Source organism: Choloepus didactylus, chromosome X (assembly GCF_015220235.1).
Source record: "Choloepus didactylus isolate mChoDid1 chromosome X, mChoDid1.pri, whole genome shotgun sequence".
NCBI lineage: Eukaryota > Metazoa > Chordata > Mammalia > Pilosa > Megalonychidae > Choloepus > Choloepus didactylus.
Window position 1 is genome coordinate 151,114,092 of NC_051334.1, and position 24,707 is coordinate 151,138,798.

Sequence of the window (24,707 nt, forward strand, 5' to 3'; positions counted from 1 at the left end):
AGGGAAGGCTTTGTGAAGAAAGTGACATCTGAGTTTGAGACCTAAAGGATGACCAGGGATGGCCAGATGAAAGTAGGGAGGTGGGTGGAGCAGGAGGAGGAAGAGAACGAGAGTAATCTTGGCAGAGGACACAGCATTTTGAGGGTTTGGATATGAAAAATAACATGACCTTTTCTGAGAATAAAAGGAATTTTGTGTGGCCAGAGTATGGGTGTGTGTGTGTGTGTGTGTGTGTGTGTGTGTGTGTGTAGGGGGGAAGGCAAGAAATGAGGCCAGTTAGGTAGGCAAGGTCCAGATCATGCTGGGATTTCTAAGCTATGCTAAGGAGTCTAGACTTAAACATGTGATCAAAAGGGAGCCATTGAAAGGCTTTAAGGAGGTTGGGGAAGAGGATGATTGTAGAGTTGGGACAAAAGTCAAGCCAGTATTTTAGAAAGGTCACTGTTGCTTCAGTGTGGAGATGGATTAGAAGAAGGTAAACGATGAGAAGGACATGCCACATAGTAATTTATAGTCACCAAAAGGTATTTATTGACTTCTTGTACTAGATGCCTTCTTGGAAAGCTGTCTATAAAGTATTGTTTTTATTTTGTAATTCATATTTTAACTATATGAGGGGAGCATGCCATTAAAAGTGAAGAATTCTCAGGTTATGCAACTTCTTGCCCCAAACTGATCTATATTTCAGAAACTGTTTTGTTGAGGCATAATGCCTTGCATATAATAGGTGTCTCATAAATACTGGTTGACCTTTTTAAAATTTCAAATAAAACATAAATGTAACATTGATTTAAGGAATGCTCAATCCAATTTCAAAATGACTAGCATTTCAATCTCATCTTTTTATAAAAATAAAAATTGCTCAGCCCCGGAGATACTGATATAACCCCCTAGGGAGTTTTAACCCTCCCCTCTTGAGAATTACCTTTTCAAGCAAAAGGATTTGGTTGAACTGTATTTTCTGATGTTTGTGTTATGAAAACAACAGGTATTTTTTCATTTTCTAAATATAAATTATGTACATATTTATGAATGTGAATTATGTGAACAATATATCATGCACATTTGAATCTTCTAAATATTAAATTACATTCTAATATTAAATATGCTTTTTAAAACTGCATCTCCTCCCTGTCCTTCTGAGAATTATTGATTTTGAAATGCATATTAGTACTATGAAGTCAAAGTCAGTGGTTATTTGCATGTTCATTCATTCTTTCTTTCTTTTCCCCCAAACACTATGCCTGTGGATACAGAGTTGCATGAGGTAACCCTGTCAACTCATCACCTGGCGAAAACTTGCAGTTCACCACACCCTGCAGTTTTATAACCTTTACCTGTGAAAATCCTGCTGAACAAAGGGCATGGGACTTGGAAATCCTGCCTGGACATGGGGACATGATGGGAGAACCTCCTCCATTCACCAAGGCAGAATTCAGCAGAACCATGGGGGAAATTTCCTTTGAATGGGGCAGCAGGTAAAAGGGGAGAGGGATGATGAGACATTATACAAGAATAGGTGGAAAATATCCTTCATTTTCCCCTGAGCTAAGAGTCAGATTTCTCAGTTCCTTTCCTCTCTCTTCTGTCAATTTGCCATGAACAGATGACAATTGTCACCTGTTTTCTGGGCCAGTGACCATTACCATATTCCATCACCCTCTGCCACCCCATTATATAATACCAGTTTGCCTGGGCCATACCCTTTCCAGTTGCTGCACCAGCCTTGCCAAACATTTTAAGCATATAGTTATTGTATTTTTCCCCCAGTTCTATATCCTCCAGCCTACAGTAAACCACTGCCTGAAACCTGTTCTTAGGTGGTGCTGATGGTGCACTGTCTCTAAAGCTCCCTAGTCTGTTTTAAAGCTTCCTGCCAATAGCAAAAATCTGGATGATATGATTAGAATCTTGCAAATGTAACCACTGTGCCATCAGAATGCCATATTGCCCTGATTTGGCTTTTCTTTCACTTCGGGAGGGCAGCATTATTAGTTCATTCAAAAACAATGTTTATGAGACCATCCTGTGCTCACAGTGATAAAAGGCCATTTCTTATTAGTTCAAATAAGAGAGTGGGAGACTTTTTATTTTTTAAAGAAATTGAGTGACCCTAAAAAAGATCACTGTAAAGGAAAAAAAAAGAACAATCATGGCTGTATACTCACATGAACAAGGATAGAAATGGGTTAGTAGAAATTTAAAAAGTTAAAGCATTCAAATGACCATCAGATGGCAGTGTTGGGCCACCTGGAAACTCGACAAGACAAAGACTGCATTATGTCCCTCTATGCCTTTGAAAACTACAGCCCCCAAAGAGGAAATTTCATGTAATTGTCTCAGTCTAAAGCATATTACTAAATAATTATTAAATATATTCAAATGCATTTTAACAATGAAGTTCTTAGGAATGATATCAAGATACTGAAAGATTTACACTTACTATAATACAAAATTTTAGTCCCACAAGTCTTCAAAACATAATTAACTCAGGAAACTCTAGTAAATCAAGATAGAGAACTAATGACCTCATAGAAAAAATTTAAGAAACAGTAATTGATTTTTTAATAGAGAGGAGATCATTTAAGCAACCACAGCCATTACCCAAATAATTTTTCTCCTAATGGCTACAAGCCATTGTGCAGGAAAATGATATGTGTAACTTTCATTTACTCTAGAGGAATGCAAACTATATTTTCAAAATTTCAGCATGTTAAGGTGAAAAATCTGCTGTTGCTTTTAAATATATCATGGTATAATATGGTAAGCAAGTCTGTGGAGGTAATACCAGAAGTATTTTGGGGTATAAAGAGAGACATACATTGTAAAGTTTGAGAATTCTAACTCTAAAATATACTGCAAGAGGCAGCCTCTTTGTCCTTGTTCTGCTCCAGTCATACCAAAAGAATGTGCCAGTAAAGGCACTTTAAGAGGACCAGGGGCAGTGTGAGATGCTTCAGAGCTCCATCTCCCATGGAAGCTCTGAAAAATCAGCAAGAATTGGCAGAAACATCGTTCTAAAAGATCCAGAAAACAGGTAAAGGACTGAAGCAACAGGGTTAATGCCAAATCAAGAAAAAGGACACTTAAAAAAAAACCTTAGGATCTTAAGGCACCCTGGCTGGTTCCCCCACCCCCACCCTTCCCTGGCTCAGCACAGAGCCACCCTGTGCTCGCAGTGCAGGTCTCTGGTCCCAGTTCCAAAGGTAGCAGAGTAAATCTTGTGCTTATAATGGGATCATGTATGTCTGGCCAAATCTGTCTGGTGGTAGTCTGAGAGACCTGCTGTCCCTGAACTTGCCTTGTGTGTAGAAGGCAGCTCACTAAGCTCTCCTTGAGAACACTGTGGGAGAGCAGTCAAGTGCTGTCTGGGGCAAGGGATTGCTAGCTGTAGGACATACAGTGCAGTGCCTGGGACCATGAGGAAACTGTTTCCTAGGGAAGAAGGGGCATTCATATCCTTGTAAATGGGAGAATTCCCAGGGACACATGCACCCACCCAAGACAGGACACATATGGAGAAATGATCAGGACAGCCCCTATGCTTTGACTTAGAGCTAGTTTCTGAACTCATTGTATGGATAAGATCTGAAGGAGAGTGCATGCATGTGTCAATCTGCAAAGACTGAGACAGGTGTTTTCCTCATTTCCTTTTTTTGTTAGCTCTTGGCATTTAAGGAAAGTTCTGTCATAATACTATCTGGATAAAAGCTTAAGGAAGAGATGCCCCAGTCTCTAAATTCCAACAATAACACACTAAAATATCAAAATATCCAGGTTTCAACAAAAGATTACACAACATACAAAGAAACAGGAAGTGATGGTCCAGGCAAAGGGCAATATTAAAACATTAGAAACCATCATTGAGGAGGATCAGACCTAGAACATACCAGACAATGACTTTTGAAAAATGGTCCTAAATATGCTCAAAGAGCTACAGGAAAACATGGACAAAGAACTAAAGGAAATTGGGAAAATGATAGATGAACACAAAAAGAATACCAATATAGAGATGGAAATTACAAAAAGGAACCAAACAGAGTTGAAGACCACAGTAACAAAAATTAAAAATTCCCCAGAGGGATTCAGTAGTAGATTGGAGTTGGCAGAAAAAAGAATCAGTGAACTTGAAGATAAGACAAGTGAAATCATCTAGTCTGAGGAGCAGAAGGAAAAAAGAATGAGGAAAAATAAACAAAGCCTGAGAATCCTTTGTAACACCACCAAATGTACTAATATGAGCATTTTGGGAGTCCCAGAAGGAGAAGAAAGAGAGAAAGTATCAGAGAGAATAATCAAAGAATTAATGGGGGAAAACTTCCCAAATTTATGAAAATAAATGAATGTACACATCCATAAGCTCAACAAACTCCAAACAGGATAAGCCAAAATAGACCCATGCCATACCATGTTATAATCAAACTGTCAAATGCCAAAAAATAGAGAACTCCGAAAGCTGAGAGAGAGAAGCAACAGGTCATACTGAAGGGAGTCTCAATAAGATTAAGAGCTGATCTCTCATCAGAAACCATGGAGGGAAGAAGGCTGTGGGTTGAAATACTTAAGGTGCTGAAGGAAAACAATTGTCACCCAAGAATTTTATACGTGGTATGCTGGATTGAAACTGCTATGGACCACAGAAGAGCCACGATCTTTTAATCCAATCTTGTAGGGTAGAAGATTTTGATTGAGTGTTTCCATGGAGATTTGACTCACCCAACTGTGGGTGAGAACTTTGATTAAATTATTTCCATGGAGATGTGACCCCACCCATTCCAGTGGGTCTTGATTAGATCACTGGAGTCCTTTAAGAGAAGCTGAGAGAGACATTTTGGAGAGAAGCTAAGATACATAATCCAGAGTTTGTCCCCGGGAGAAGCTAAGAGCTGACACAGGCCAAAACTCTTGGAGATGCAGACAGAGAGACATTTGGAAATGGTAAGCTAAGAGATGAAGCCCAGAGTTTGCCCCAGAGAAGCTAAGGGAGGACTCCAAGATACTTAGAGAGAAACACTGCAGAAGAACCAAGCAGAGAGCTGAGAGAAGCTAAGAGAGACAGAAGCCCAGAGACATTTTGGGGAAATCCATTTGGAAAGGCAACCCAGGAGCAAAGGACCAGCAGACATGAGCCATGTGCCTTCCCAGTTGTCAGAGGTGTTCTGGACACCATTAGCCTTTCTTCAGTGAAGGTATCCTCTTGTTGATGTATTAGTTTGGACACTTTTGTGGCCTTAGAACTGTAAATTTGTAACCTAATAAATCCCCTCTATAAAAGCCAATTCATTTCTGGTATTTTGCATAACAACAGCTCCAGCAAACCAGAACAGATTTTGGTATTGGAAGTGGGGTGCTGCTGAGTTTGCTAATACCAAACATGTTGGAATGACTTTTTAAATGGATAAGGGGAAGATTCTGGAAGAATTGTGAGGACCTTGATAGAAAAGGCCTAGGCTGCTCTGAAGAGACTGTTGGTAGAAATATGGACTCTAAAGATACTTCTGATGAGGCCTTAGACAGAAATCATGACTGTGTCATTGCCAACTAGAAGAAAGAAGACCCTTGTTTTAAAGTGGCAGAGAATTTGGCAAAATTGATTCCTGGTGTCAGATGGAAGGCAGACTTTGAAAGCAATGAGCTGGGATACTTAGCTGAAGAGATCTCCAAACTGAATGTGGAAAGTGTGGCCTGGCTTCTCCTTGCAGCTTATAGTAAAATGCGAGAGGAAAGAGATAAACTGAGAACTGAATTCTTGGGTACAAAGAAACCAGAAATTGATGGTGCAGAAAACTCTGGGCTTCCAGAAAATGAAACCCAAGAGACTACAGCCCCATGTGAGTATTTAATGAAACCTGGAAACAGCCAGCCATTTCAGTACAAATCAGGATTGGAAACGGAGTTATCCAGGAAGGATTTGTGGAAAGTCCTATTGTCTGAAGGTTTTGACCCCTGTACGCTGCATGCTAAGCCCACAGATTTTTTTGTGAGATCTGTATAAATGGAACCACTGCCAGTCTGGACTAAAAGGGACAGAAAAAGGACAGATTGAAGGAAAAATTTCTTCAAAGGCAGAACCATGGAAGACAAGGTCTGAAGCCAAGAAATCTTGGGTCAGGAGAGTGGACCTACCCATGTACATGGCAAGGGTGAGTTTGCCCTGGAGGCAGTGAGGGGGGGCCTTCTGCCTCAATGCTCAGAAAGAGTACTGCCACCCCAGGCCTCAGAGAAGGTGGAGCACATTCCCCAGAGATTGGGGAGAGGCTGGTCACCATTCCACTGTTCAAAGAGGGGAGAGTTTGCCCCAGAGAAGCTAAGAGAGGACTCCCAGATGCTTACAGAGAAACACCCCAGGAGAACAAAGCAGAGGGCTGAGAGAAGTTAAGAGAGACAGAAGCCCAGAGACATTTTGGAGAAAGCCATTTTGAAATGCATCCTGAGAGCAAAGGACCAGCAGATGCCAGCCATGTGTCTTCCCAGCTGACAGAGAGATTCTGGACACCATTGGCCTTTCTCCAGTGAAGGTATCCTTTTGTTGATGCCTTAGTTTGGACACTTTTATGACCTTAGAACTGTGAATTTGTAACCTAATAAATCCCCTTTATAAAAGCCCATCCATTTCTGGTATTTTGCATTCCAGCAGCATTAGCAAACTGGAACATGTGGCAATACTTGCTTTAAAAAATAAGGGAGACATAAAACATTCTCAGATAAACAAAAGCTGAGGGATTTCAGCACTACTAGACATGCCCCTAAGCAATTCTAAAGGGAATTTTTCAAACTGAAAGGAAAGGACACTAGACAGTGGTTTAAAGCAGCATAAAGAAATAAAGACCTGTGGTAAACACAACCATTAGGGTAATTATAAATGCCAGTATTATTGTATTGTATTTTTTGGTACATAACTCCATTTCTTACTTCTTATAGGTGCTAAGATGCAAATGCATAAAAAGTAAGGATAAATCTATGTTTTTGGACAATGTACAAAGATATAAGTGGTAACAAGTCTGAAAAAATGGTAGGGGGACAGAGAGGTATAGAAAACATATATGTATATGCTATTGAAGTTATATTCATATTAAGCAAAATATGATTGTTATATATATAGGATGTTAAATGTTAAGCCCATGGAATCAACAAGGAAAAGTGATGAAAAATATATCCAGATAGAAGTAAGAAGGCACTCAAAATGGTACAACACAAAAAGCAAATAAATATAAAATAGGCTTTAATGGAAGTGAGAGGAAAAATGTGTAACATTTACAAAGTCTAAATAGAAAAATGGCAGAAGTAAGTCCTGCATTATCAGTAGTGACTTTAAATGTAAATGGATTAAACTCTCTGGTCAAAAGGCAGAGATTGGCAGAATGGATTAAAAAAAAGCATAACCTAACTATATGCTGCCTGCAAGAGACTCACCTTAAAGTCAAAGAGACAAATAGGTTGAGGGCGAAAGGATGGAAAAACTATACCATGCAAGTAGTAACCAAAAGAGAGCTGGGCTGGCTATACTGATATCAGATAAAATAGGCTCTAAGTCAAAAACACTTATGAGGGATAAATATGTTCATTATATACTGATAAAGGGGACAAATCAACAAGAAGATATAACAATTATAAATTATATGCACCTAACAGCAGAGCCCCCAAATGTGACAGACTTGAAAGAAGAAATTGACAGCTCTACATTGGTAGTAGGAGACTTTAACACACCACTCTCAATAATGGATATAACATCTAGTCAGAAGATCAATAAGGAAGTCCAGGACTTGAATGATACACTAAACCAACTAGACCTAAGAGACATATATAGAACACTACACCCAACAAAAACAGAGTACAAATTCTTCTTGGGTGCACATGGATCATTCTCCAGGATAAACCAAATGTTGGGTCACAAAGCAAGTCTCAACAAATTCCCAAATATTGAAATCATACAATGTATATTCTCCAGTCACAAGAGAATGAAGCTAGTAATCAATAACAGAGAAATGGAAAATTCACAAATATGAGGAAATTAAACAACACACTCTAAAACAACCAATGGGTTAAAGAGGAAATCAGAAGTGAAATTAAGAAATACCTTGAGGTGAATGAAAATGAAAATACAACTGTAGTGGTTTGAAACTGTATGTAAACCCAAAAAATCATGTTCTTATAGCTAAAGTATACCTGTGGGTGTAAACCTATTGTAAGTAGGACCTTCTGATTAGGTTACTTCAGTTTGGGTGTGGCCCAGGGTGGATCTTAATCCTCTTACAGGAATCCTTTATAAATGGCATGATTACAGTGAGAGAGAGTAAGAAAGCCGGGGAATCAAGAAGCTGAAAGCAACAAAACCCAGAAGAGAAGAGAGAGACCTGCAGACACCACCATGTGCCTTGCCATGAATTACTAGCAGCTGGTCTTCAGGAAGAAAGTATCATCTAAATTATGTGTACATTTAAACATTTTCATGACTTAAAAACTGCAAACATCTAATCTAATAAATCCACATAGATAAAGTAATGCATTTCATAGTATATGCTTTGAGCAGCTTGACAAACTAAAACAACAAGATAGCAAAACTTACGGGATGCAGTGAAGGTAGTGTGGACAAGGAAATTTATAGCTCTAGATTATTAAATTAAAAAGTAAAAAGTCTTCAAATCAAAGACCTAACCCCAAAACTGGAACAACTAGCAAAAAAAAAGAACAAACTAAACACAAAGTGGGCCAAAGGAAGGAAATAACAAAGATTAGAGCAGAGGAAAATGAAATAGAACCATAAAAACAATATATAGAGAATAAAAAAAAAAAACAACAAAAAAAAGTAGTTTCTTTGAAAAGATCAATAAAATTGACAAACCTTTAGAGACACTGACAAAGAGAAAAAGAGAGGATACAAATTACAAAAGTCAGAAGTGATAAGGGAGACATTACTACTGACACTGCTGAAATGAAAAGGACTATAAGATGTATGCCAGTAAATTAGATAACCCATATGAAATGGACAAATTCTTAGAAACACACGAACTACCTACATTGGCTCCAGAAGAAATAGAAGATCTCAACAAACCAATTACTAGTAAAGTCATCGAATCAGTCATCAAAAACCTCACAACAAAGAAAAGCCCAGGAACAGATGGCTTACAGGGGAATCGAGCAAACATCCAAGAAGACTTAACTCTAGTTCTTCTCAAACTCTTCAAAAATATGGCAAAGGAGGGAATGCTCCCTAACTCACTCTATGCGGTCAACACCACCCTAACACTAAAAGCAGATAAAGATACCACAAGAAAAGAAAACTGCAGACCAATATTTCTTATGGTTATAGATGCAAAAATCCTCAACCAAATACTAGCAAACTGAATCCAACAGCACATTAAAACAATTATACACTACAATGAAGTGGGATTTATCCCTGTTTTGCAAGGTTGGGTCAACATAAAAAAACCAATTAATGTAATACACCACATTAACAGAATGAAGGAAAAAAACATATGATCATTTAAATTAATGAATAAAAGGCATTTGACAAAATACAGCACACTTTCTTGATAAAACATGTAAAACAATAGGAATAGAAGGAAATGTCCTCAACATGATAAAGAGTATATATGAAAAGCCCACAGCTAACATCCTACTTGATGAAAAATTGAAAGCTTTCCCTCTCAGATCAGGAACAAGACAAGGATACCCAATATCACCACTGTTATTCAGTATTTTACTGGAAGCTCTTGCCAGAACAATTAGGCAAGAAAAAGAAATAAAAGGCATCCAAATTGGGAAGAAGTAAAACTTTCCCTATTTGCAGATGATATGATCCTATATACAGAAAACCCTGAAAATTCCCCAGCAAAGCTCGTAGAGCTAATAAATGAACTCAACAAAGTGATGGGGTACAAGATCAACACCCACAAATCAGTTATGTTTCTATACACAAGCAATGAACAAGCAGAAGAAGAAATTAGGAAAAATTCCATTTGCAATAGCAACTAAAAGAATCAAATATCTATGAATAAATCTAACCAAGGATGTATAGGACTTGTACATAGAAAGCTACAGAACATTGTTAAAATTAATTAAAGAACTAAATAAATGGAAGGATATTCCATATTAATGGATTGAAAGAGTAAACATCATTAAAAAGTACTACCTAAAGCAATTTATATATTCAATGCAATCCCAATCAAAATTCCAAAATCTTCTTTGTAGAAATGGTATAGCCAATCATCAAATTTGTATGGAAGTACAAGGGGCCCCAAATAGCTAAAGCCATCTTGAAAAAGAAGAATGAAGTTGGAAGACTCACATTTCCCAATAGTAAAACTTATGACAAAGCTACAGTAATCAAAACGGCATGGCACTGGCACAAAGACAGATATATAGATCAATGGAATAGAATTGAGAACTCAGAAATCAACCGTCACTTTTATGGCCAACTGATTTTTGACAAGGTGGCAAAGACCACTCAATTGGGAAAGAATAGTCTCTTCAATAAATGGTGCTGGGAAAACATTTGCAAAACAAAGGAGACCCCCCTACCTCACACCTTATACAAAAATCAACTCAAAATGGATCAACAACCTAAATATCAGAGCTATAACTATTAAACTCCTAGACGAAAACATAGGGGAGCATCCTCAGGACCTTCTGTTAGGCAATGGTTTCTTAGAATTTCCACCCAAAGCAAAAGCAATAAAAAAATAAAAATAGATAAATGGAGTCTCATCAAAATTAAAAACTTTTGTTCCTCAAAAAACTTTATCATGAAGGTATAAGTACAACGTAAACAATGGGAGAAAATATTTGGAAATCACATATTTGATAAAGGATTACTACCCAGAACATATAAAGAAATTCTTCAACTTAACAACAAAAAGACAAACAACCCAATTAAAAAATTGGCAAAATACCCGAATAGGCATCCCTGCAAAGAAGATATACACATGGCCAGAAAGCACATGAAAAGTTGCTCAACATCATTAGCCATCAGGGAAGTGTAAATCAAAACCACAGTGAGATACAATTTGACACCCATTAGAATGGATACTCTTAATAAAATGGAAAATAACAAGTGTTGGAGAGGATGTGGACAATGGGAACATCATTCATTGCAAGTGGCAGTGTAAAATGGTGCAAATGCTGTAGAAGACACTTTAGCAGTTCCTCAGAAAGCTGAGTATAAAAGTATCATATGATCTGGCAATCCCACTACTAGGTATATACTCAAAGTATTGAAAGCAGGGACTCAAACAGATATTTGCACACCAATGTTTACAGCAGCACTATTCACAATTGCCAAAGATGGAAGCAACCCAATGTCTATCAACTGATGAATGGATAAATGAAATGTGGTATGTACATACAGTGGAATATTATTCTGCCTTAAAAAGGAATGAAGTCCTGATACATGCAACAACATGGATGAACCTTGAAGATATCATGTTGAGTGAAATAAGCCCGACAGGGAAGGACAAATATTGCATGAATTCACTGATATGAAACAATTAGAATGAGCAAACTCATAGAGTCAGAATATAGAATATAGGTTACCAGGGGATGGGGCAGACATGGGAAATGAGAAATTTAGGTATAAAATGTACAGGGTTCTCATTAGGAATGATGGAAATGTTTTGGTAATGGATGGTGGTGATGGTAGCATAACATTGTGAATGTAATCAAGAGTACTGAAATATATGTACCTCTAAATATGATTAAGAGGAGAAATGTTAGATTGTATATATGGTAACCATAAAATTAAAAAAAAAAATCTATTTAACTACACTATGCAAACAGCAAACCCTTAAACCACGGACCTTAATTAATAGTACAATTATAAAAATGTGTATAAGAAGTGCTCCACACCAATGCAAGGTGTGATTGGTGGGGTGGTATTTGGGAATCCTGTATTTTATGCATGATAGTTCTGTAAACCCACAATGCCTCCAACAAAGAAAAAGTAAAAAGAGACAAAAGTCAACCAAAATGCACAAATGATTTGGCTTGTCTCACTGGCCAGTAAACTGGTTCTTGGAAGTCACTGGGGCTTTCCCGATAAATTAATTATTCTGGGTCAAAAAGGTATTATTTCTTTTCATTGCAGACGATGACAGTCTGACAGTTTTTTTTGTTTTTGTTTTTGTTTTTTTTTTTTAGGAATTATTGCCAAGTTTCTATAGCAAAGAGAAAGATGTAAAGTTTGCTTCACATGATTCTTATGACTGCTTAAGTAAATTTGATGAAATCATCAGTTAATTCAGAAAAGAGAAACATAGGGCCATAGAAGAGGCTAAATGACTAAATACAGGGCTGAAATTTAAGTTTTCAACAGGCTTTTCTGTTATTGTGTAGATAGCCTAAAGTCTTATGAGATCTATATCTTAAGCTGCCTATAGTTAGTTTTCATAGTGGGTGGTCTATTGAAGTTGGGGTTATGAGCGCAACTAGGTAATGTATACTCCTAGGTAATGCTGGCAACTTCACTAGTCACATGGAGGACCTGTAGAAATACCAGTGCAAACTTTTCCTTATTCTCAGAAAAATAGCTCAGTACCACCCTTTGTTAATTATCATTGGCACTTTTTTTCATATGAAGGTCATCATTATTTGACTTAAGGGACATTTTACCTGTGTGTATATATATATATATATATAGGCATGGGGGAACTTACAAAGTTGGAACTACCTGGTAGGAATAGAAGCTCCCATTAGGGACACTAGTGGAGAGCTCCCATTATGTATGCTACTGGAGACTCACTACACAAAAATTATTATCAATGAGAACTGACTGCCACCTCACATCAATTTCTTTTGAAAATTAGTCCCCAAATGTATATAACTAAAATTTCACTGACTATCCTAATAAAATTAGAATTCCTTATCCTCCATGTAAGAGGCTTTTACCAGAGCTGAGATACATTAACACACAATTTTATAATTTTCTAGCTATTTTACCTCAGTATGAGCTTTCACAATAATAAAGATCCTTTCCAAGAGCATGAACAAATGTGCTCAAATGAGAAGAAAGCTACGCCATTATCCTGACTTCAGTTTGAGCAAGTACCTGGCAGAGTGTGGGATTGGAGAAAATTTTTGGCTGAAAAACAGCTTATCCTTATGTGTACCACACTTTTTTGTTACTTCTACCAAGCCAGAACACAGAATTTTCTCCTGTAGGACCTCATCAAGGTGGGTAATTAGGATCATTTTCAATATTCTCATTTAGAATCTCAAAACTATTATTTCCTCTTTCTAGATACTTACCTTTTCTAAGTAGGTATAGCTCCAAATTTTCCCATCAGCCCAAGTTCTTGAAATTATTTTTCCACTCTGATCATATTCCATTTTTTCATTCCATGTCCCTCTTTGAATAAATGTCACTAGTCCTGCAGGTGAATAAGTGATATTCACTTCATTATATCTGCTTACAGGAGACCACAGAATGGGTCGCCCAGTCTGGTCATAAAGAATTCGAAGGGTGAATTTCCGATGATCATCATAGATCTTTCCTGTGTGGGTTATATGATCAAAATCTATGGAGAGCAGGTTTCTGTTATGGGCCTAGGCAAAAAGAAATACAAAATACATTTTAAGTACTTCGTTGGTTCCCCTCATCTAGTGCATTCACAATCACAAAGCCTTTCCTAATTCTTCAACAGTGGGATCTCTCTTGACTTTGAAACCTCATGACTTCACACTCCTCAAATGGCACTTATCTTTCTTCTCCCACTAGACCATAAGCTCCTGGAAGGTAGAGGCTATTTCTTAACTCTTGGTACAGTACCTGGCCCTCAATATATGGTGGTTGAGTTTTTTTCCTGTAACTCAACACTCAAGTGCACTGCCACAATTTTAAATAATTATGTGATCTTATTTTATGTGGGCCAGTTGCCTACTAAGAAGTGGGGTTTTCTTCTCCCTTTTTATCAGTGCAGTGGCTAGAACATAAATGGTGAGGTATGTTATTAGAAATCAGAAGAAAGGAATATAGTGAGTCCCCTCTAAATCATATAGTATTTCCCTTCTTTGGCTTCCTTGTTCATCTGGGCTTAGAGTTATATGACTTCACCTCTATCACTGGAGAACTCAAACTGCCTCCTAGTCATGGAACCCCTATCAGCAAAATTTTCATGGAGGCTAGAAGGTAAACATGATAGGAGTTTGTAGGTCCCCCAGCATTTGTAAGGTTGGTACTAAATGAGGTTAAAGCATGTGGTTAAATTTGGATTCCAAGTTCAGCAACAATTCATAGTTTGGGTTGGTTCCAGTTCTAAGCTTCTTGTGTTGCACACTAGCATTCCCTCTGTGTGCCTCAAAACCTAGCCAGTCTCCTAGAGCAAGCCCTATTCAAGGGGCCTCAGATGGACACCGTGAAACACAGCACTCAATGATGCCTGACTCTGATGGAATTCATCCAGATACACATGAGATAACCAAATAATCAAATAACTAAATGACTTAGTAAAAAAGCTAAAAAATTGGCGAAAAGACAACTTTTACTGGGTTTTAAAAGCAACTGGACAACTGACCTGATTTTTTTCCACTTTTTTCTAATAGTATCAGTATTTGACAGGCCTATCAATAACAATACAACTGCTTAGAAAATTCAATACTCAAATGGTTATTTTATGTTTCAGATAAAATGTTCTTGATTTTAGTCACTGAGGAGATACGGTCTCTGCTGGCAGGTGCACTGAAGAAGCCTCTGTGGAAGAGGGGAAGGGTAGGAGAAGGTCAAGGGGAGGCTTTAAAACTTTTTATATTAAATTTTAATTATACCTTTTTATTTTGAAATAGTTTAAGACTCACAGGAAGTTGCAAAAACAGTACAGAATTGCCCATGTACCCTCATGTAGCTTCTAAAGGCAGAACTTCTATTTGGGTGGAGGAAAGCAAAGCATATCTGGCATGAACAAAGTCAAGAATGAAAAAGGCGACCTTGAGGACTGTAACTACCAGTGGGAAGGGAGTGAAGAGGTATTTAATTAACTGTTTGTCCATGCATCAGTCATTTCTTCTATCTTAGTTTCCTTACCTGTGAAATGGGAGTAATATTACACCTTCCCAACCACTTAAATGGGTTAAGAATTAAATGAGATTACATATACAGGTATTTGGTAAACAGTAAAACAATATTAGGAGCTGCTGTTTTACAATATAGATAATTATTTTTCTCATTTTTTAAGGCCTTTGAATTTTAGCCAAGGTGATTGTAGCTTGTCATACTACATTCATATCTGTAAGAATGATCAACATGATCCCAAAGAACATGTTAAAAATCTGGTTAATGAAGTAGGGGGGGAAATTGACATTGGGGTTTGACAACAGTGATCATAGTCAGACTAAATAGATTCACTAGCTGTTCATTAGAACTTTATACTGATTTTTAAATTTTGTAATCTTTAAATATCTGAAAGCTATGCACTGTATTTCTAGAAAAATGCACATGAGCACATTTTCAAATATTTTTTTATAAAATCTCATTAGGGCTTTGAGAACCCCTGAAACTCAAACATGAAACCACTAGAGGTCTCAGGATTCCAAGTTAAACATCCCAATTTAGAAGAATTTTACATCTTAATGGTTTGGATAACTGCAAAATCAACATTCTCATGTCAGACTCTTCTCTTGTTCAGTAATACTGGATGCTTTGATTTTTAAAATATTCCCTCTATACACACTGATAAAGTGATATGTTTTCATTGCAGAAAAATGGTAAAATATAGAAATATACAAAGACAATATTTACCTGAATTCCCACCCTCTAATGAAAATCACTGTCAACATTTTGCTACATTTTGTTCCATTCTTTCTCAATGTTTTTGCATACTCTTACCTGTACATTTAAATAATACAACTGGGATTATACTTAAAGTTTTGTGTCCTGTTTTTTCAGTTAATGTTTTACCTTGAACATTCCTTATGTTATTATATATTCTAAAAGTATGTCTTTTAATGGTTGCATGTTACTATGTGATGAACATTTATTTATCCATTCCCCTATTGTTGAAAATTAGTTTTTGTTTTCCATTTTTTCATTCATATCTCATGTTTTATTGAACTTTCTTGTAAATAAATATTTCCTTAATATGGAATCCTATTAGTGTAATTACTGGGTCAAATAATAAGAATATATTAAAGACTTGATGCAATTTCAAAGGTTACTTTATAATGCCAAAGGTTGTACAAATATATGCTGCCATTAACTAGTAGTGGGAGTAGCTCATCTCATCCCATCTTATCAGCATTGAGTATTATCATTGTTAGTAAGCTTTTCCCATTATGACAGCTGGAAAATGGAATGTTACTGTGACTTAAATGTGCATATATTTAATTAACAATGAGGTTAAATCTTTTCTAACATCTATTGCTGCATGTATGTATGTCTTCTTGAATTGTCTGCTCATGACATTTGCCCATTTTTCTACTAGGGCATGCTACTTTGCCTTTTTTTTTTTTAAACAGAATTCAACTTTATGTACTTGGAATATAAGATGAATCCATCACTGGTGACTGGGACTCCGAGGCTGAACTTTCTTCTCCTCAGGATGGTGGGCTAGTCTGGGGTAGGCTGTGTTTCATATAGGCTGTGATGGCTTGGGATCTGCCTGGCCCACTAGTTGGGCCTCAGGCCGGTCTCCCCAGAGCAGATGCATGGGATCACTGAGGAATCGTTGGCTGCACTGGCATGTAGGCAGGTCTGTAAAGTCCAGCACTGGCACCTGCAACGTCTCTGGCATTGGGTGCAAGTCATTGGGATGAGGAGGGAAGAGCAGCCACGTAAGAAAGTCCTCTTCACGGACGGGTCCCACCGCAGGACGAGCCAATTCGCTAAGATCTTCTCCGTGTGGCAGTAAAACCTCGCCAGCGCCTGGCTCTCGGGGTCCTGTGCCAGGACGTAGTGGGCAGCCTCATACAGAAAGTTGAACCTCTGGAAGGCCTCATGGTCCTTCACCAGGCCCGGCCAAACGCAGGACGCCCGCAGGCCCCGTCCCTTGACTTGCCCGGCCCTGGGCGTTCCAGGGTGCTGCGTTGTACTTTGCTTTTTAAACCTGTTTCGGTTTCAGTTTCTTCATCAGCCAAGTGGGGCTAATGATATTTGCCCTTAATTTTGGGCATTTGCAAAAAAGGACCAATCAAATGTTCTATGCCATGAATTCTACCCAGAAGACGAGTGATTCAAATTGTTTTGGGGGAAGTGCTGCTAGTCTCAGGGGCAGGTTTAATTCAGGGAATAGAGGCAGAGATTAGAATCACGATTCTTTAAACCATCTGTGGTCAATTGTACAGTGTTGTAGTACATAAATATACAGTAACCTGGTGTTCTCATCTAAAAGGTGATAGAGAAGCATATATTTCCTATCTCTTGATACACAGAGCTTAGAAACCTATAAGAAATCAGGTGTTCTTTCTTCAAATACCTTTCCCGTGGTTTTATAGCCACATATCTCCAACTGTAATGCCATTCATTTAAAATAGCTGTAAAATATCCATGTACTCCCAGAGATGGTTGTAACTGTTACAATTTATGTTATAATGATGGTTAAAAAGCCAAAGTAACAAGTGATTTCCAATTCAACTGAATTTGTGGTTTTATTTGTCTGATAGATTAAGTTTACTACTCAAGAACACTTTTCTTAATGAAGTCATTACAGTTCCACAAGCAGGGATCACTGTTAAAAATCCACTACAAAGAAAGCAGAGGAAAACTGCCTAATGTTCTTTCTCAGCCTGTCAAGACTTCTGCAAACATGCTTTTCTGTTTCTGGCTAATGCACCCTGATAAGACGCTACTGAGACACTAGTTCATGTAAATCTGACCCAGAGCTGAAAAGAGATGAAGGAATTGAAGATGTCAGAGATTCCACCTGAAGTGTCTGTGGAAGCCATGTGTGAGAAGGCTAGGAAGGAGAATGCTTCTCCAAGTGAGCTCTGCTGCCCTCCTTCTCAGGGTTTTTCCACCCAGGACACTCTCTTTACCTCACTAGCCCACAAAATCTTAGCATCAGAAGAGATCTTAGGATATGGGCTATTGGATCAAACTGCCTAGGTTCAAATCGTGAAAGACTTACTAGCTGTGTGACCTCTCTGTGCCTCAATTATTTTCATCTGCAAAATGGAAATGATAACAGAACCTACCTCATAAGGTGTTATGAGGAGTAAACGAGTTAATACATGGCAGAACACATAGTAAGCCCTCAATGGATGTTAACTGCTATTATGATTAATGGTAATGATACAAATATTACTAATAACAGAGATTGCATAGTCCATATCCCTCATTTTATGGATGGGAAAAGAGGTGCAAAACTATGGGCATACCAGTTTTTCCTCAAAATCTTATTCATTCTTCTCATCTGATTTTGGCCACATCATTTAACTTGGACACTTTTTGCACTATATTAATTTGCTCTTGTTTAACATTTTCCTGTTGAATTCATCTGCAGATATTTTTAGTTTTTATACCAAATCATTAATGTTTATATACATGTGAAATAGTGTGTTAAATAACACTTTTAAAAAAATTTACCTTAGTGGGGTTGACCCAAGATTAACAAATATAGTAGTTTATATAATTTGAGGGCCCCAAGATTCCCCTGACCCCAGACAGTGAGAATGTCCAATGGTCTTGATGCCTGAAATTTCCTACCTCCAGGTGACTTCTTGGGGATAGTGGCATTGCTACTTTCTGCTAAAAACAACAGATACATTTAAAAATGGATAAATCTATTTCAAAGAAGGCTCCTTATCTATTTCACAAAATGAATCCCTCCACTAAACCTTGGAATGAGGAAGTCAAAATAGTGTGACGCAAATGAGAACTCCGACTCTGAGCACTCTGCATCTGAATGCCCTATCGGCAAAGGCACTTTCTGAGAAAGGAGGGAGATGCTGGAACTCTCTTGGCTGCCTCCAAAATTCCTCATCATTTGTTAGACTGGGATCTTGTGTTTCACCTGGGTTTGTTTCTTCTTTCAGAGTTCAGCTCATGTATGTACATTCACATGTTGCATTTAAGAACTAACCTTCTCAGTTATCTTTGAGTGGAAAAAAATCAATTGTGAGGGTTTGGAATTGTATTTTGCTTGTAAATACATATTCATCCTACTTGATTTTATGACTTCTGCTTGGAGTGCTAAGCTTCCTGAATTAAAAAAAAAAATAAATGAGGCTGCAGTTCTGGGGCTTTGTTGTAACTTCACACCTCAATCCTTGAAATCTTTTAAAGAGCTCTGGGATCCAATGCTGGGACAAATTTCATATAATAGCATTATTATCCATGTATACAGCCAAGGTGCAATCTGGATGTAGTTCGTAAACCAGTCTGTTTTTGGTGAACATCCAATTCTTTTACAACAGCCTCTATTGTTATCTGCACTCTAATTTCTGTATTGTCCAGGGAAATGTATTTATGGGGACAGATTGATGCAGCAGATGAGAACATACATGGGCTGGATGCAAAAGTACTCGGGAAGCAAGATAATTCAAACACAACTTGGGTTGGGGGGAAACTGAGTTTAAAAATAAATAAAATTTCAGAATGTTAATGTGATTTATTTCACTTAATGGAATGGGTGAAAGATGGCCCAGAGGTAACAAAACCCTTGCCTGTGCAGGCAGAGTGCAGCACCATGTTTCTCAGCAGTTTGCCTCCTTCACCTTTAAGGGGACCCTGACTTTGTATGAAAAAAACCTAAAAAAACAAACCACTGACTACTGGTGAAAAGCAGCTCTTGTTGGTTTATCTCCAAAGACAGGTCCACCCCTTTCTGATTTTTCTTCCCAGCTAGAAGGTATGGGGTAGGTGTGATAGGTAGCCTTTTGAAACATTTGACATCCATCATCTTGCCAAATAGGCCTAGAAAATTAGTGTTTTATGACCTGTGGCCCCAGCACAGTGGCAAATTACAATCACATTTTTGGGAGTTTTTTCAAAGTAGAGTGGTTTTCCCACAGTAGAGACAGTTTTCTATGTTGTGTGACTATCCGACCCAGGTATTCTATCTCAACGGCTCTGACATCTCCAACTGCCCTGGCTCTGGAATGGCACCTCCAGCAGTGGAAAGGAACAATTTAGTCCAAGGTCTCGAAGTATTTGAGGCTGATTCCTTAAATGTATGCTTACAAATGGGTCACTGCCCATTTGGCCCAGGAAGAGAGAAAGTTACATTTCACGTGTCATCAGCTTCCTCCTTGAAAACTTACCAGAAGTGAAGGAGAATAATCTCTGAAATAATAAAGTCAGAGGGGAAAGAGAATTTGTCTTGTAAAAATTGGATTCACACTTAACCTTTGGGGGAGCATATTCATTCCATTAAACTGGATATGCCTAATCAAGGCAGCAGTATTAAAAAACCCCAAGGCTGGGAAGAACCGGTAAGAATTAACTAGTTAAACAACAGCCTCCCTCTTCCTCTTGTTTCCTCCAAGCTTTCCTGCCCGGAGGCCAGCCAGTTGTCCCGAACCACCCACATTTGCCAGTACTTTAGAGTCGATTATTTGTCTCTTTTTGTCAGCATTGAAATGAGGAGTCAGGCTCTGCCAAGGTTGCTCCACTGAGTGGGGCGATGATTTATCGATTAATTATTTTAAGGAACTAGGCAGCACAGCATGATATAGTGGAGTGCTGTGCTAGGTGAAGACCTGCATTTTAGTCCTGGCTCTGCTGCTTAATAGCTGTTTGACTTTGGGCAAATCACTTAACTTCTCTGGGTCTTAGTCTCCTTATCTGTAAATTGGGAATAACAACACTTGATGGTTGAGGCGATTAAATAAAATCCTGTCTATGAAAGCATTTTGTTAACTCTAAAGCATTAAGCATACATAAAGGATTGTTATTGCCTTTAGATTTCTAAAGACATGCACAGTATTACCACGTAGCCACTAAGGAGCTCCGTTCTCCAGTCTCAGGACCTCAGGAAGTATCTTAGAAGTCACATAGAGGAGAAAACTTGGATTTGTTGCCCTTATAAGTCAGTCCACAAATCTGCTTAACTGTACCCAAGGAGGGGAAACTGGTCAAATTAAGAATAGTATTAAATAAATAACACTTCACTCTACTCCATACCACTAAAGAGTCTCTGAATGTTTATGACATTAAAGCCTTTTAGCATTAAGAACAAGTTGGGCTATGAGTTATAGATTCCAGTTTATACTCTCTCTCCATTATACATACAGAGGGGAGAAAACAGAGTGGGTTTTCCTAAAGAACAGAAAATCCCAATGTCATATAGTATATGATTTGGTTCATAATGTTTTATTAAGGCCATGAGCTGTGGCGGGGGAGGTGGCTAAGAGATCACTTATTTGGTTAAAATTTTCTTTGGTAAATCTGTGAGTTTGATAAGCCATATGCAGATAGTTCTGACTTTTCTCTAGTACTACACCTTCATTTGACAGATGATAGAAATAAAGGCGTTTTTCAAGGCAGTTGTAAAACTAGGTATTAAAGTCAGGTCATCTGACTTCCTCAACCAGGGTTCTACCCAGGAGATACCATTTCTAGAAGAACTCTGATAGAAACCCTCACTGCTACCCACACAAGGAGGTTTTTGACTATTTGGACTGATTTCACTTCCCAATCCAGTGGCATATCTGGTAAATACTCTGTTAGAGACTGGCCAATAGAATCAAGCATTCAAGTTGAGTTGTACATGCAGACAACTTCAGTGGGATGTTATAATAAAACTGCTGAAGTTTGAAGTCTGTATCTATGTGTCACCAACACAACTGATTAAAAAGTGAACACTGTTGGAGATTATTTTGTCTATATCAAGCCATCTGACTCGTTTGACTGCTTCTCCCTGAAACTGACTAGATGGTTAGCATTGCATATCCACAGCCTTAAGGTCTCCAATATTTTACTACAAGTGGATTTGAAAATTCCCCATGAGGGAAGATAATGCAAGCATTCTAAGTACCCCAGGCGTGAAGCAGGTGCTCAAAGTAGGTCTGGCCTTAATAGTGAGTGGTTGTTTCCCTCAGGCCAGCGGTTGCTCTGGGGCTGATACTGGATGTTACTATGTTTGTAAAGTTGGTCACAGTCATCCTAAAATTCGTTAATGTTTGAGAAGGGATGGTAGACAGAGTGCCATGGAGTTTGTAGACTTCATGTGCTGCATAAAGGCAATTTTGGCTGAGAGGTCTCTGGTTAACTGTAGTTAACTGGACTTGGTGAGGACTTGAAAGCTCTTTCATCTTTAATTTCCTTCAGGAAGCTGTCTGAGTACTAGCCCTTTTGCCCCTCTGGCCCTTAGTAAGTATTACTAGCAATGATATCATTCACTGCCTTTTCCTTTTATCTTGCCTTTGTCTAAACGTTGCCTTATGTCTCACATTCTTCTCTGTGTGCCTGCCTGGTCTTTCCAAATCAAGCATAAACCACCCAAAAGCAGGGACCAGTGTCAACCTGGTGGACCTGATAACCATCTCCAGGGCATGCTGTGAGGGACAGTCTAGGGCCTCCTGACTAAACCCATTTCTACATCCAGACTTTCTTGTGTCTGAAATTGCTGCTATTAGTAGAGCACTTTAGCTGCCTAATGACGGAGAAAGCTCCTACTAGAATGCTCGTTTAAGGATACTGAACCATTATCAGCCATTATCACCGTCTCTCAAATTAGTATATAGTATAAGCTAGGCAGTCACCTAGAAAAGGCTTTGGAGAAATGGGACTTCAGATTAGAGAGTCTCTGCAGGTTTCAAAAATAAAACAAAAGTTCCAAATCTTGTATAAAGTCAAGTCTCACCCTCAGCCGCCTTTCGAAAGCTGAAATATTGCCTTTATTTTGCTCCTTTCTCTGCCGCCACTCGATCAGATTTGCATTGTGTTCTCCTGGCAGTGAGATGTTGCATTTGCCCAGAGTGGGGTTGACTGCCCCAGCTAGGATGTGGGGCTCTGAGCTGAGGCTGATCTCCATCCCGCTGGCAAAGGTGACCCGTAGGGAGCCATCAGGACTCACCCGATAGGTACTCTGGGTATTTTCTGTAGACATAAGAGCAAATGAGGAGGAGGGGGAAGAAAGGGAAGAGCAGGAAGTGGGAGAAAGACAAGTTTAGCTTTAGGAGGCAAGTTTGGGAAAGGATGAGCAGTTGGGGCACTATGGATCTAACTGCCTTCTGGGCTAGACAACCACTCTGAGAGGCAGACATGCTCTCTGTCCAATTGGGTCTTGTTATTTTCACAGCTGGGGTATCTTGTTTCTTGGATAAAAGACTCTTGTCCAATACTGCAGGCTTTTTTTGTTTTCTCTTTCATTTTTAAAGAATTCCCTAACAAACTCTTTTTCTGACTTGTTGGATTGGCCTGCTCAGTTTGATAGGCTGGGAGCTAGAATGAGAAGAATATGAAGTATGAGGCTCAACTCAGCATCTTTACCACATGGGGGACACCATAACCATTGCTGTGTACCCCACAAAATAATAGCAATGATAAAGGTTGGCACTGATCCTTTTAGAGTAGATCTGAATGTTGAATAGTTTTGTGTCTGGATCCATAAGCTAACAACAGAATGAGCCCCTTAATGCCTGGGCAGAAAGAAAGCAATTTTTCTTTGGCTACTTCCCCTTTAGCTTCAAAAATGTTCTTTCCAAATCCAATCTACCTAAACTCTTTCCTCCCTCCCTCCCTCCCTCCCTTCCTTCCTTTCATTTTTCTTTGAACAGAATGAGCTTTTACTTACTTATATTCTTGCTCAGTGTGCATCCTACTTTGTCCTTTTTGTTCACCCATGACAACACTGATCCAGAATGTTAAGCTCAGATGGGGCACAGACTCCATTTCTTTAATATAACCTAGCCAGAGCCTAACAGAGCTTTACAAACAGCTGGGTGTTAGGAAATGACTTGATGAAAGAGAAGATTTGGCAGGGATTTAACTTCATAACTCCCACAGAGATGTGGGACAAAGCTGATATGTGAACTTGTGAAAGATATGAATTTGTCTAGGTTTCAGCCTCCACAGTTGGAAAACGGGGAGAAGAAGCCATCTTCTCAGCCAGAGATAAATTCTATTTATTAATGCTAGGTAGTTTGGGGGGTAGAAGTTTACATATTGTTATACTCAAAGTTGCAAATATTCTTACCTTGTTTTAAAATGTATATGGTACTAGTTGCTGTCAAGTTGGTCGACATGAGGACATTTTCACGGTTGGAAGTATCTAGTTCTACTTTTGTCAGCTTCTCCAGGTCACTGTGGAAGCTGCTGACCTCTCCAGTGGGAAATGTTGCATTGGTCAGATGTCCCTCAGGGTCATACCTGGGGAATATAAACAATTTCAACTTTGAAGCCTCTTGGCAGTGATAACAGGTCTTTGAAAATAAAAAAAATCTTGGCAGCTAATGCAGTTTAACTTTGAGTGATAAGTATTATTAACCTTGTTCAATAAGAAGAAAAAGGTCAGAGAGATGATTAATCAAACGAAGGTATTTTTTTGCAGCTTCTGAATTCTTGATGACTTCCTTGAGCTGTGCTGTTTTACAGAAAAAATATATCTGGTAATGAATCACTAGGGTGGAAAACTGATTTATGAATCATGTCCTGCTGCAGGTAGTGTTGCAGGGAGGCCTGGGTGTGCAATTTGGGTTGATCCAATTAGATGAGTTGGGTAACAGAAACCAGCAGAGGGTGCTCTTGTTAAAGGAAAAAGAGGCACAAAAGGGACCCCCCAAAGCCTGAGAAAGCCAATAAAACTGATTTTGCATTGTGATAAGAAAATTATATTTGCTGC

General features: G+C 38.5%; 1 protein-coding gene across 1 annotated transcript in view; it reads right to left on the reverse strand.

Moving 5' to 3' along the window:
* The window catches only part of TENM1 (teneurin transmembrane protein 1), a 388,184-nt gene that overhangs the window by 11,400 nt on the left and 352,077 nt on the right, over positions 1 to 24,707 (reverse strand). The window contains exons 17-19 of the mRNA XM_037821365.1: positions 24,063 to 24,235; positions 22,728 to 22,963; positions 13,243 to 13,539 (exon numbers count right to left, since the gene is read on the reverse strand). Coding sequence (XP_037677293.1) covers positions 13,243 to 13,539; positions 22,728 to 22,963; positions 24,063 to 24,235 — 706 coding nt within the window. The remainder of the gene's footprint in view (positions 1 to 13,242; positions 13,540 to 22,727; positions 22,964 to 24,062; positions 24,236 to 24,707) is intronic.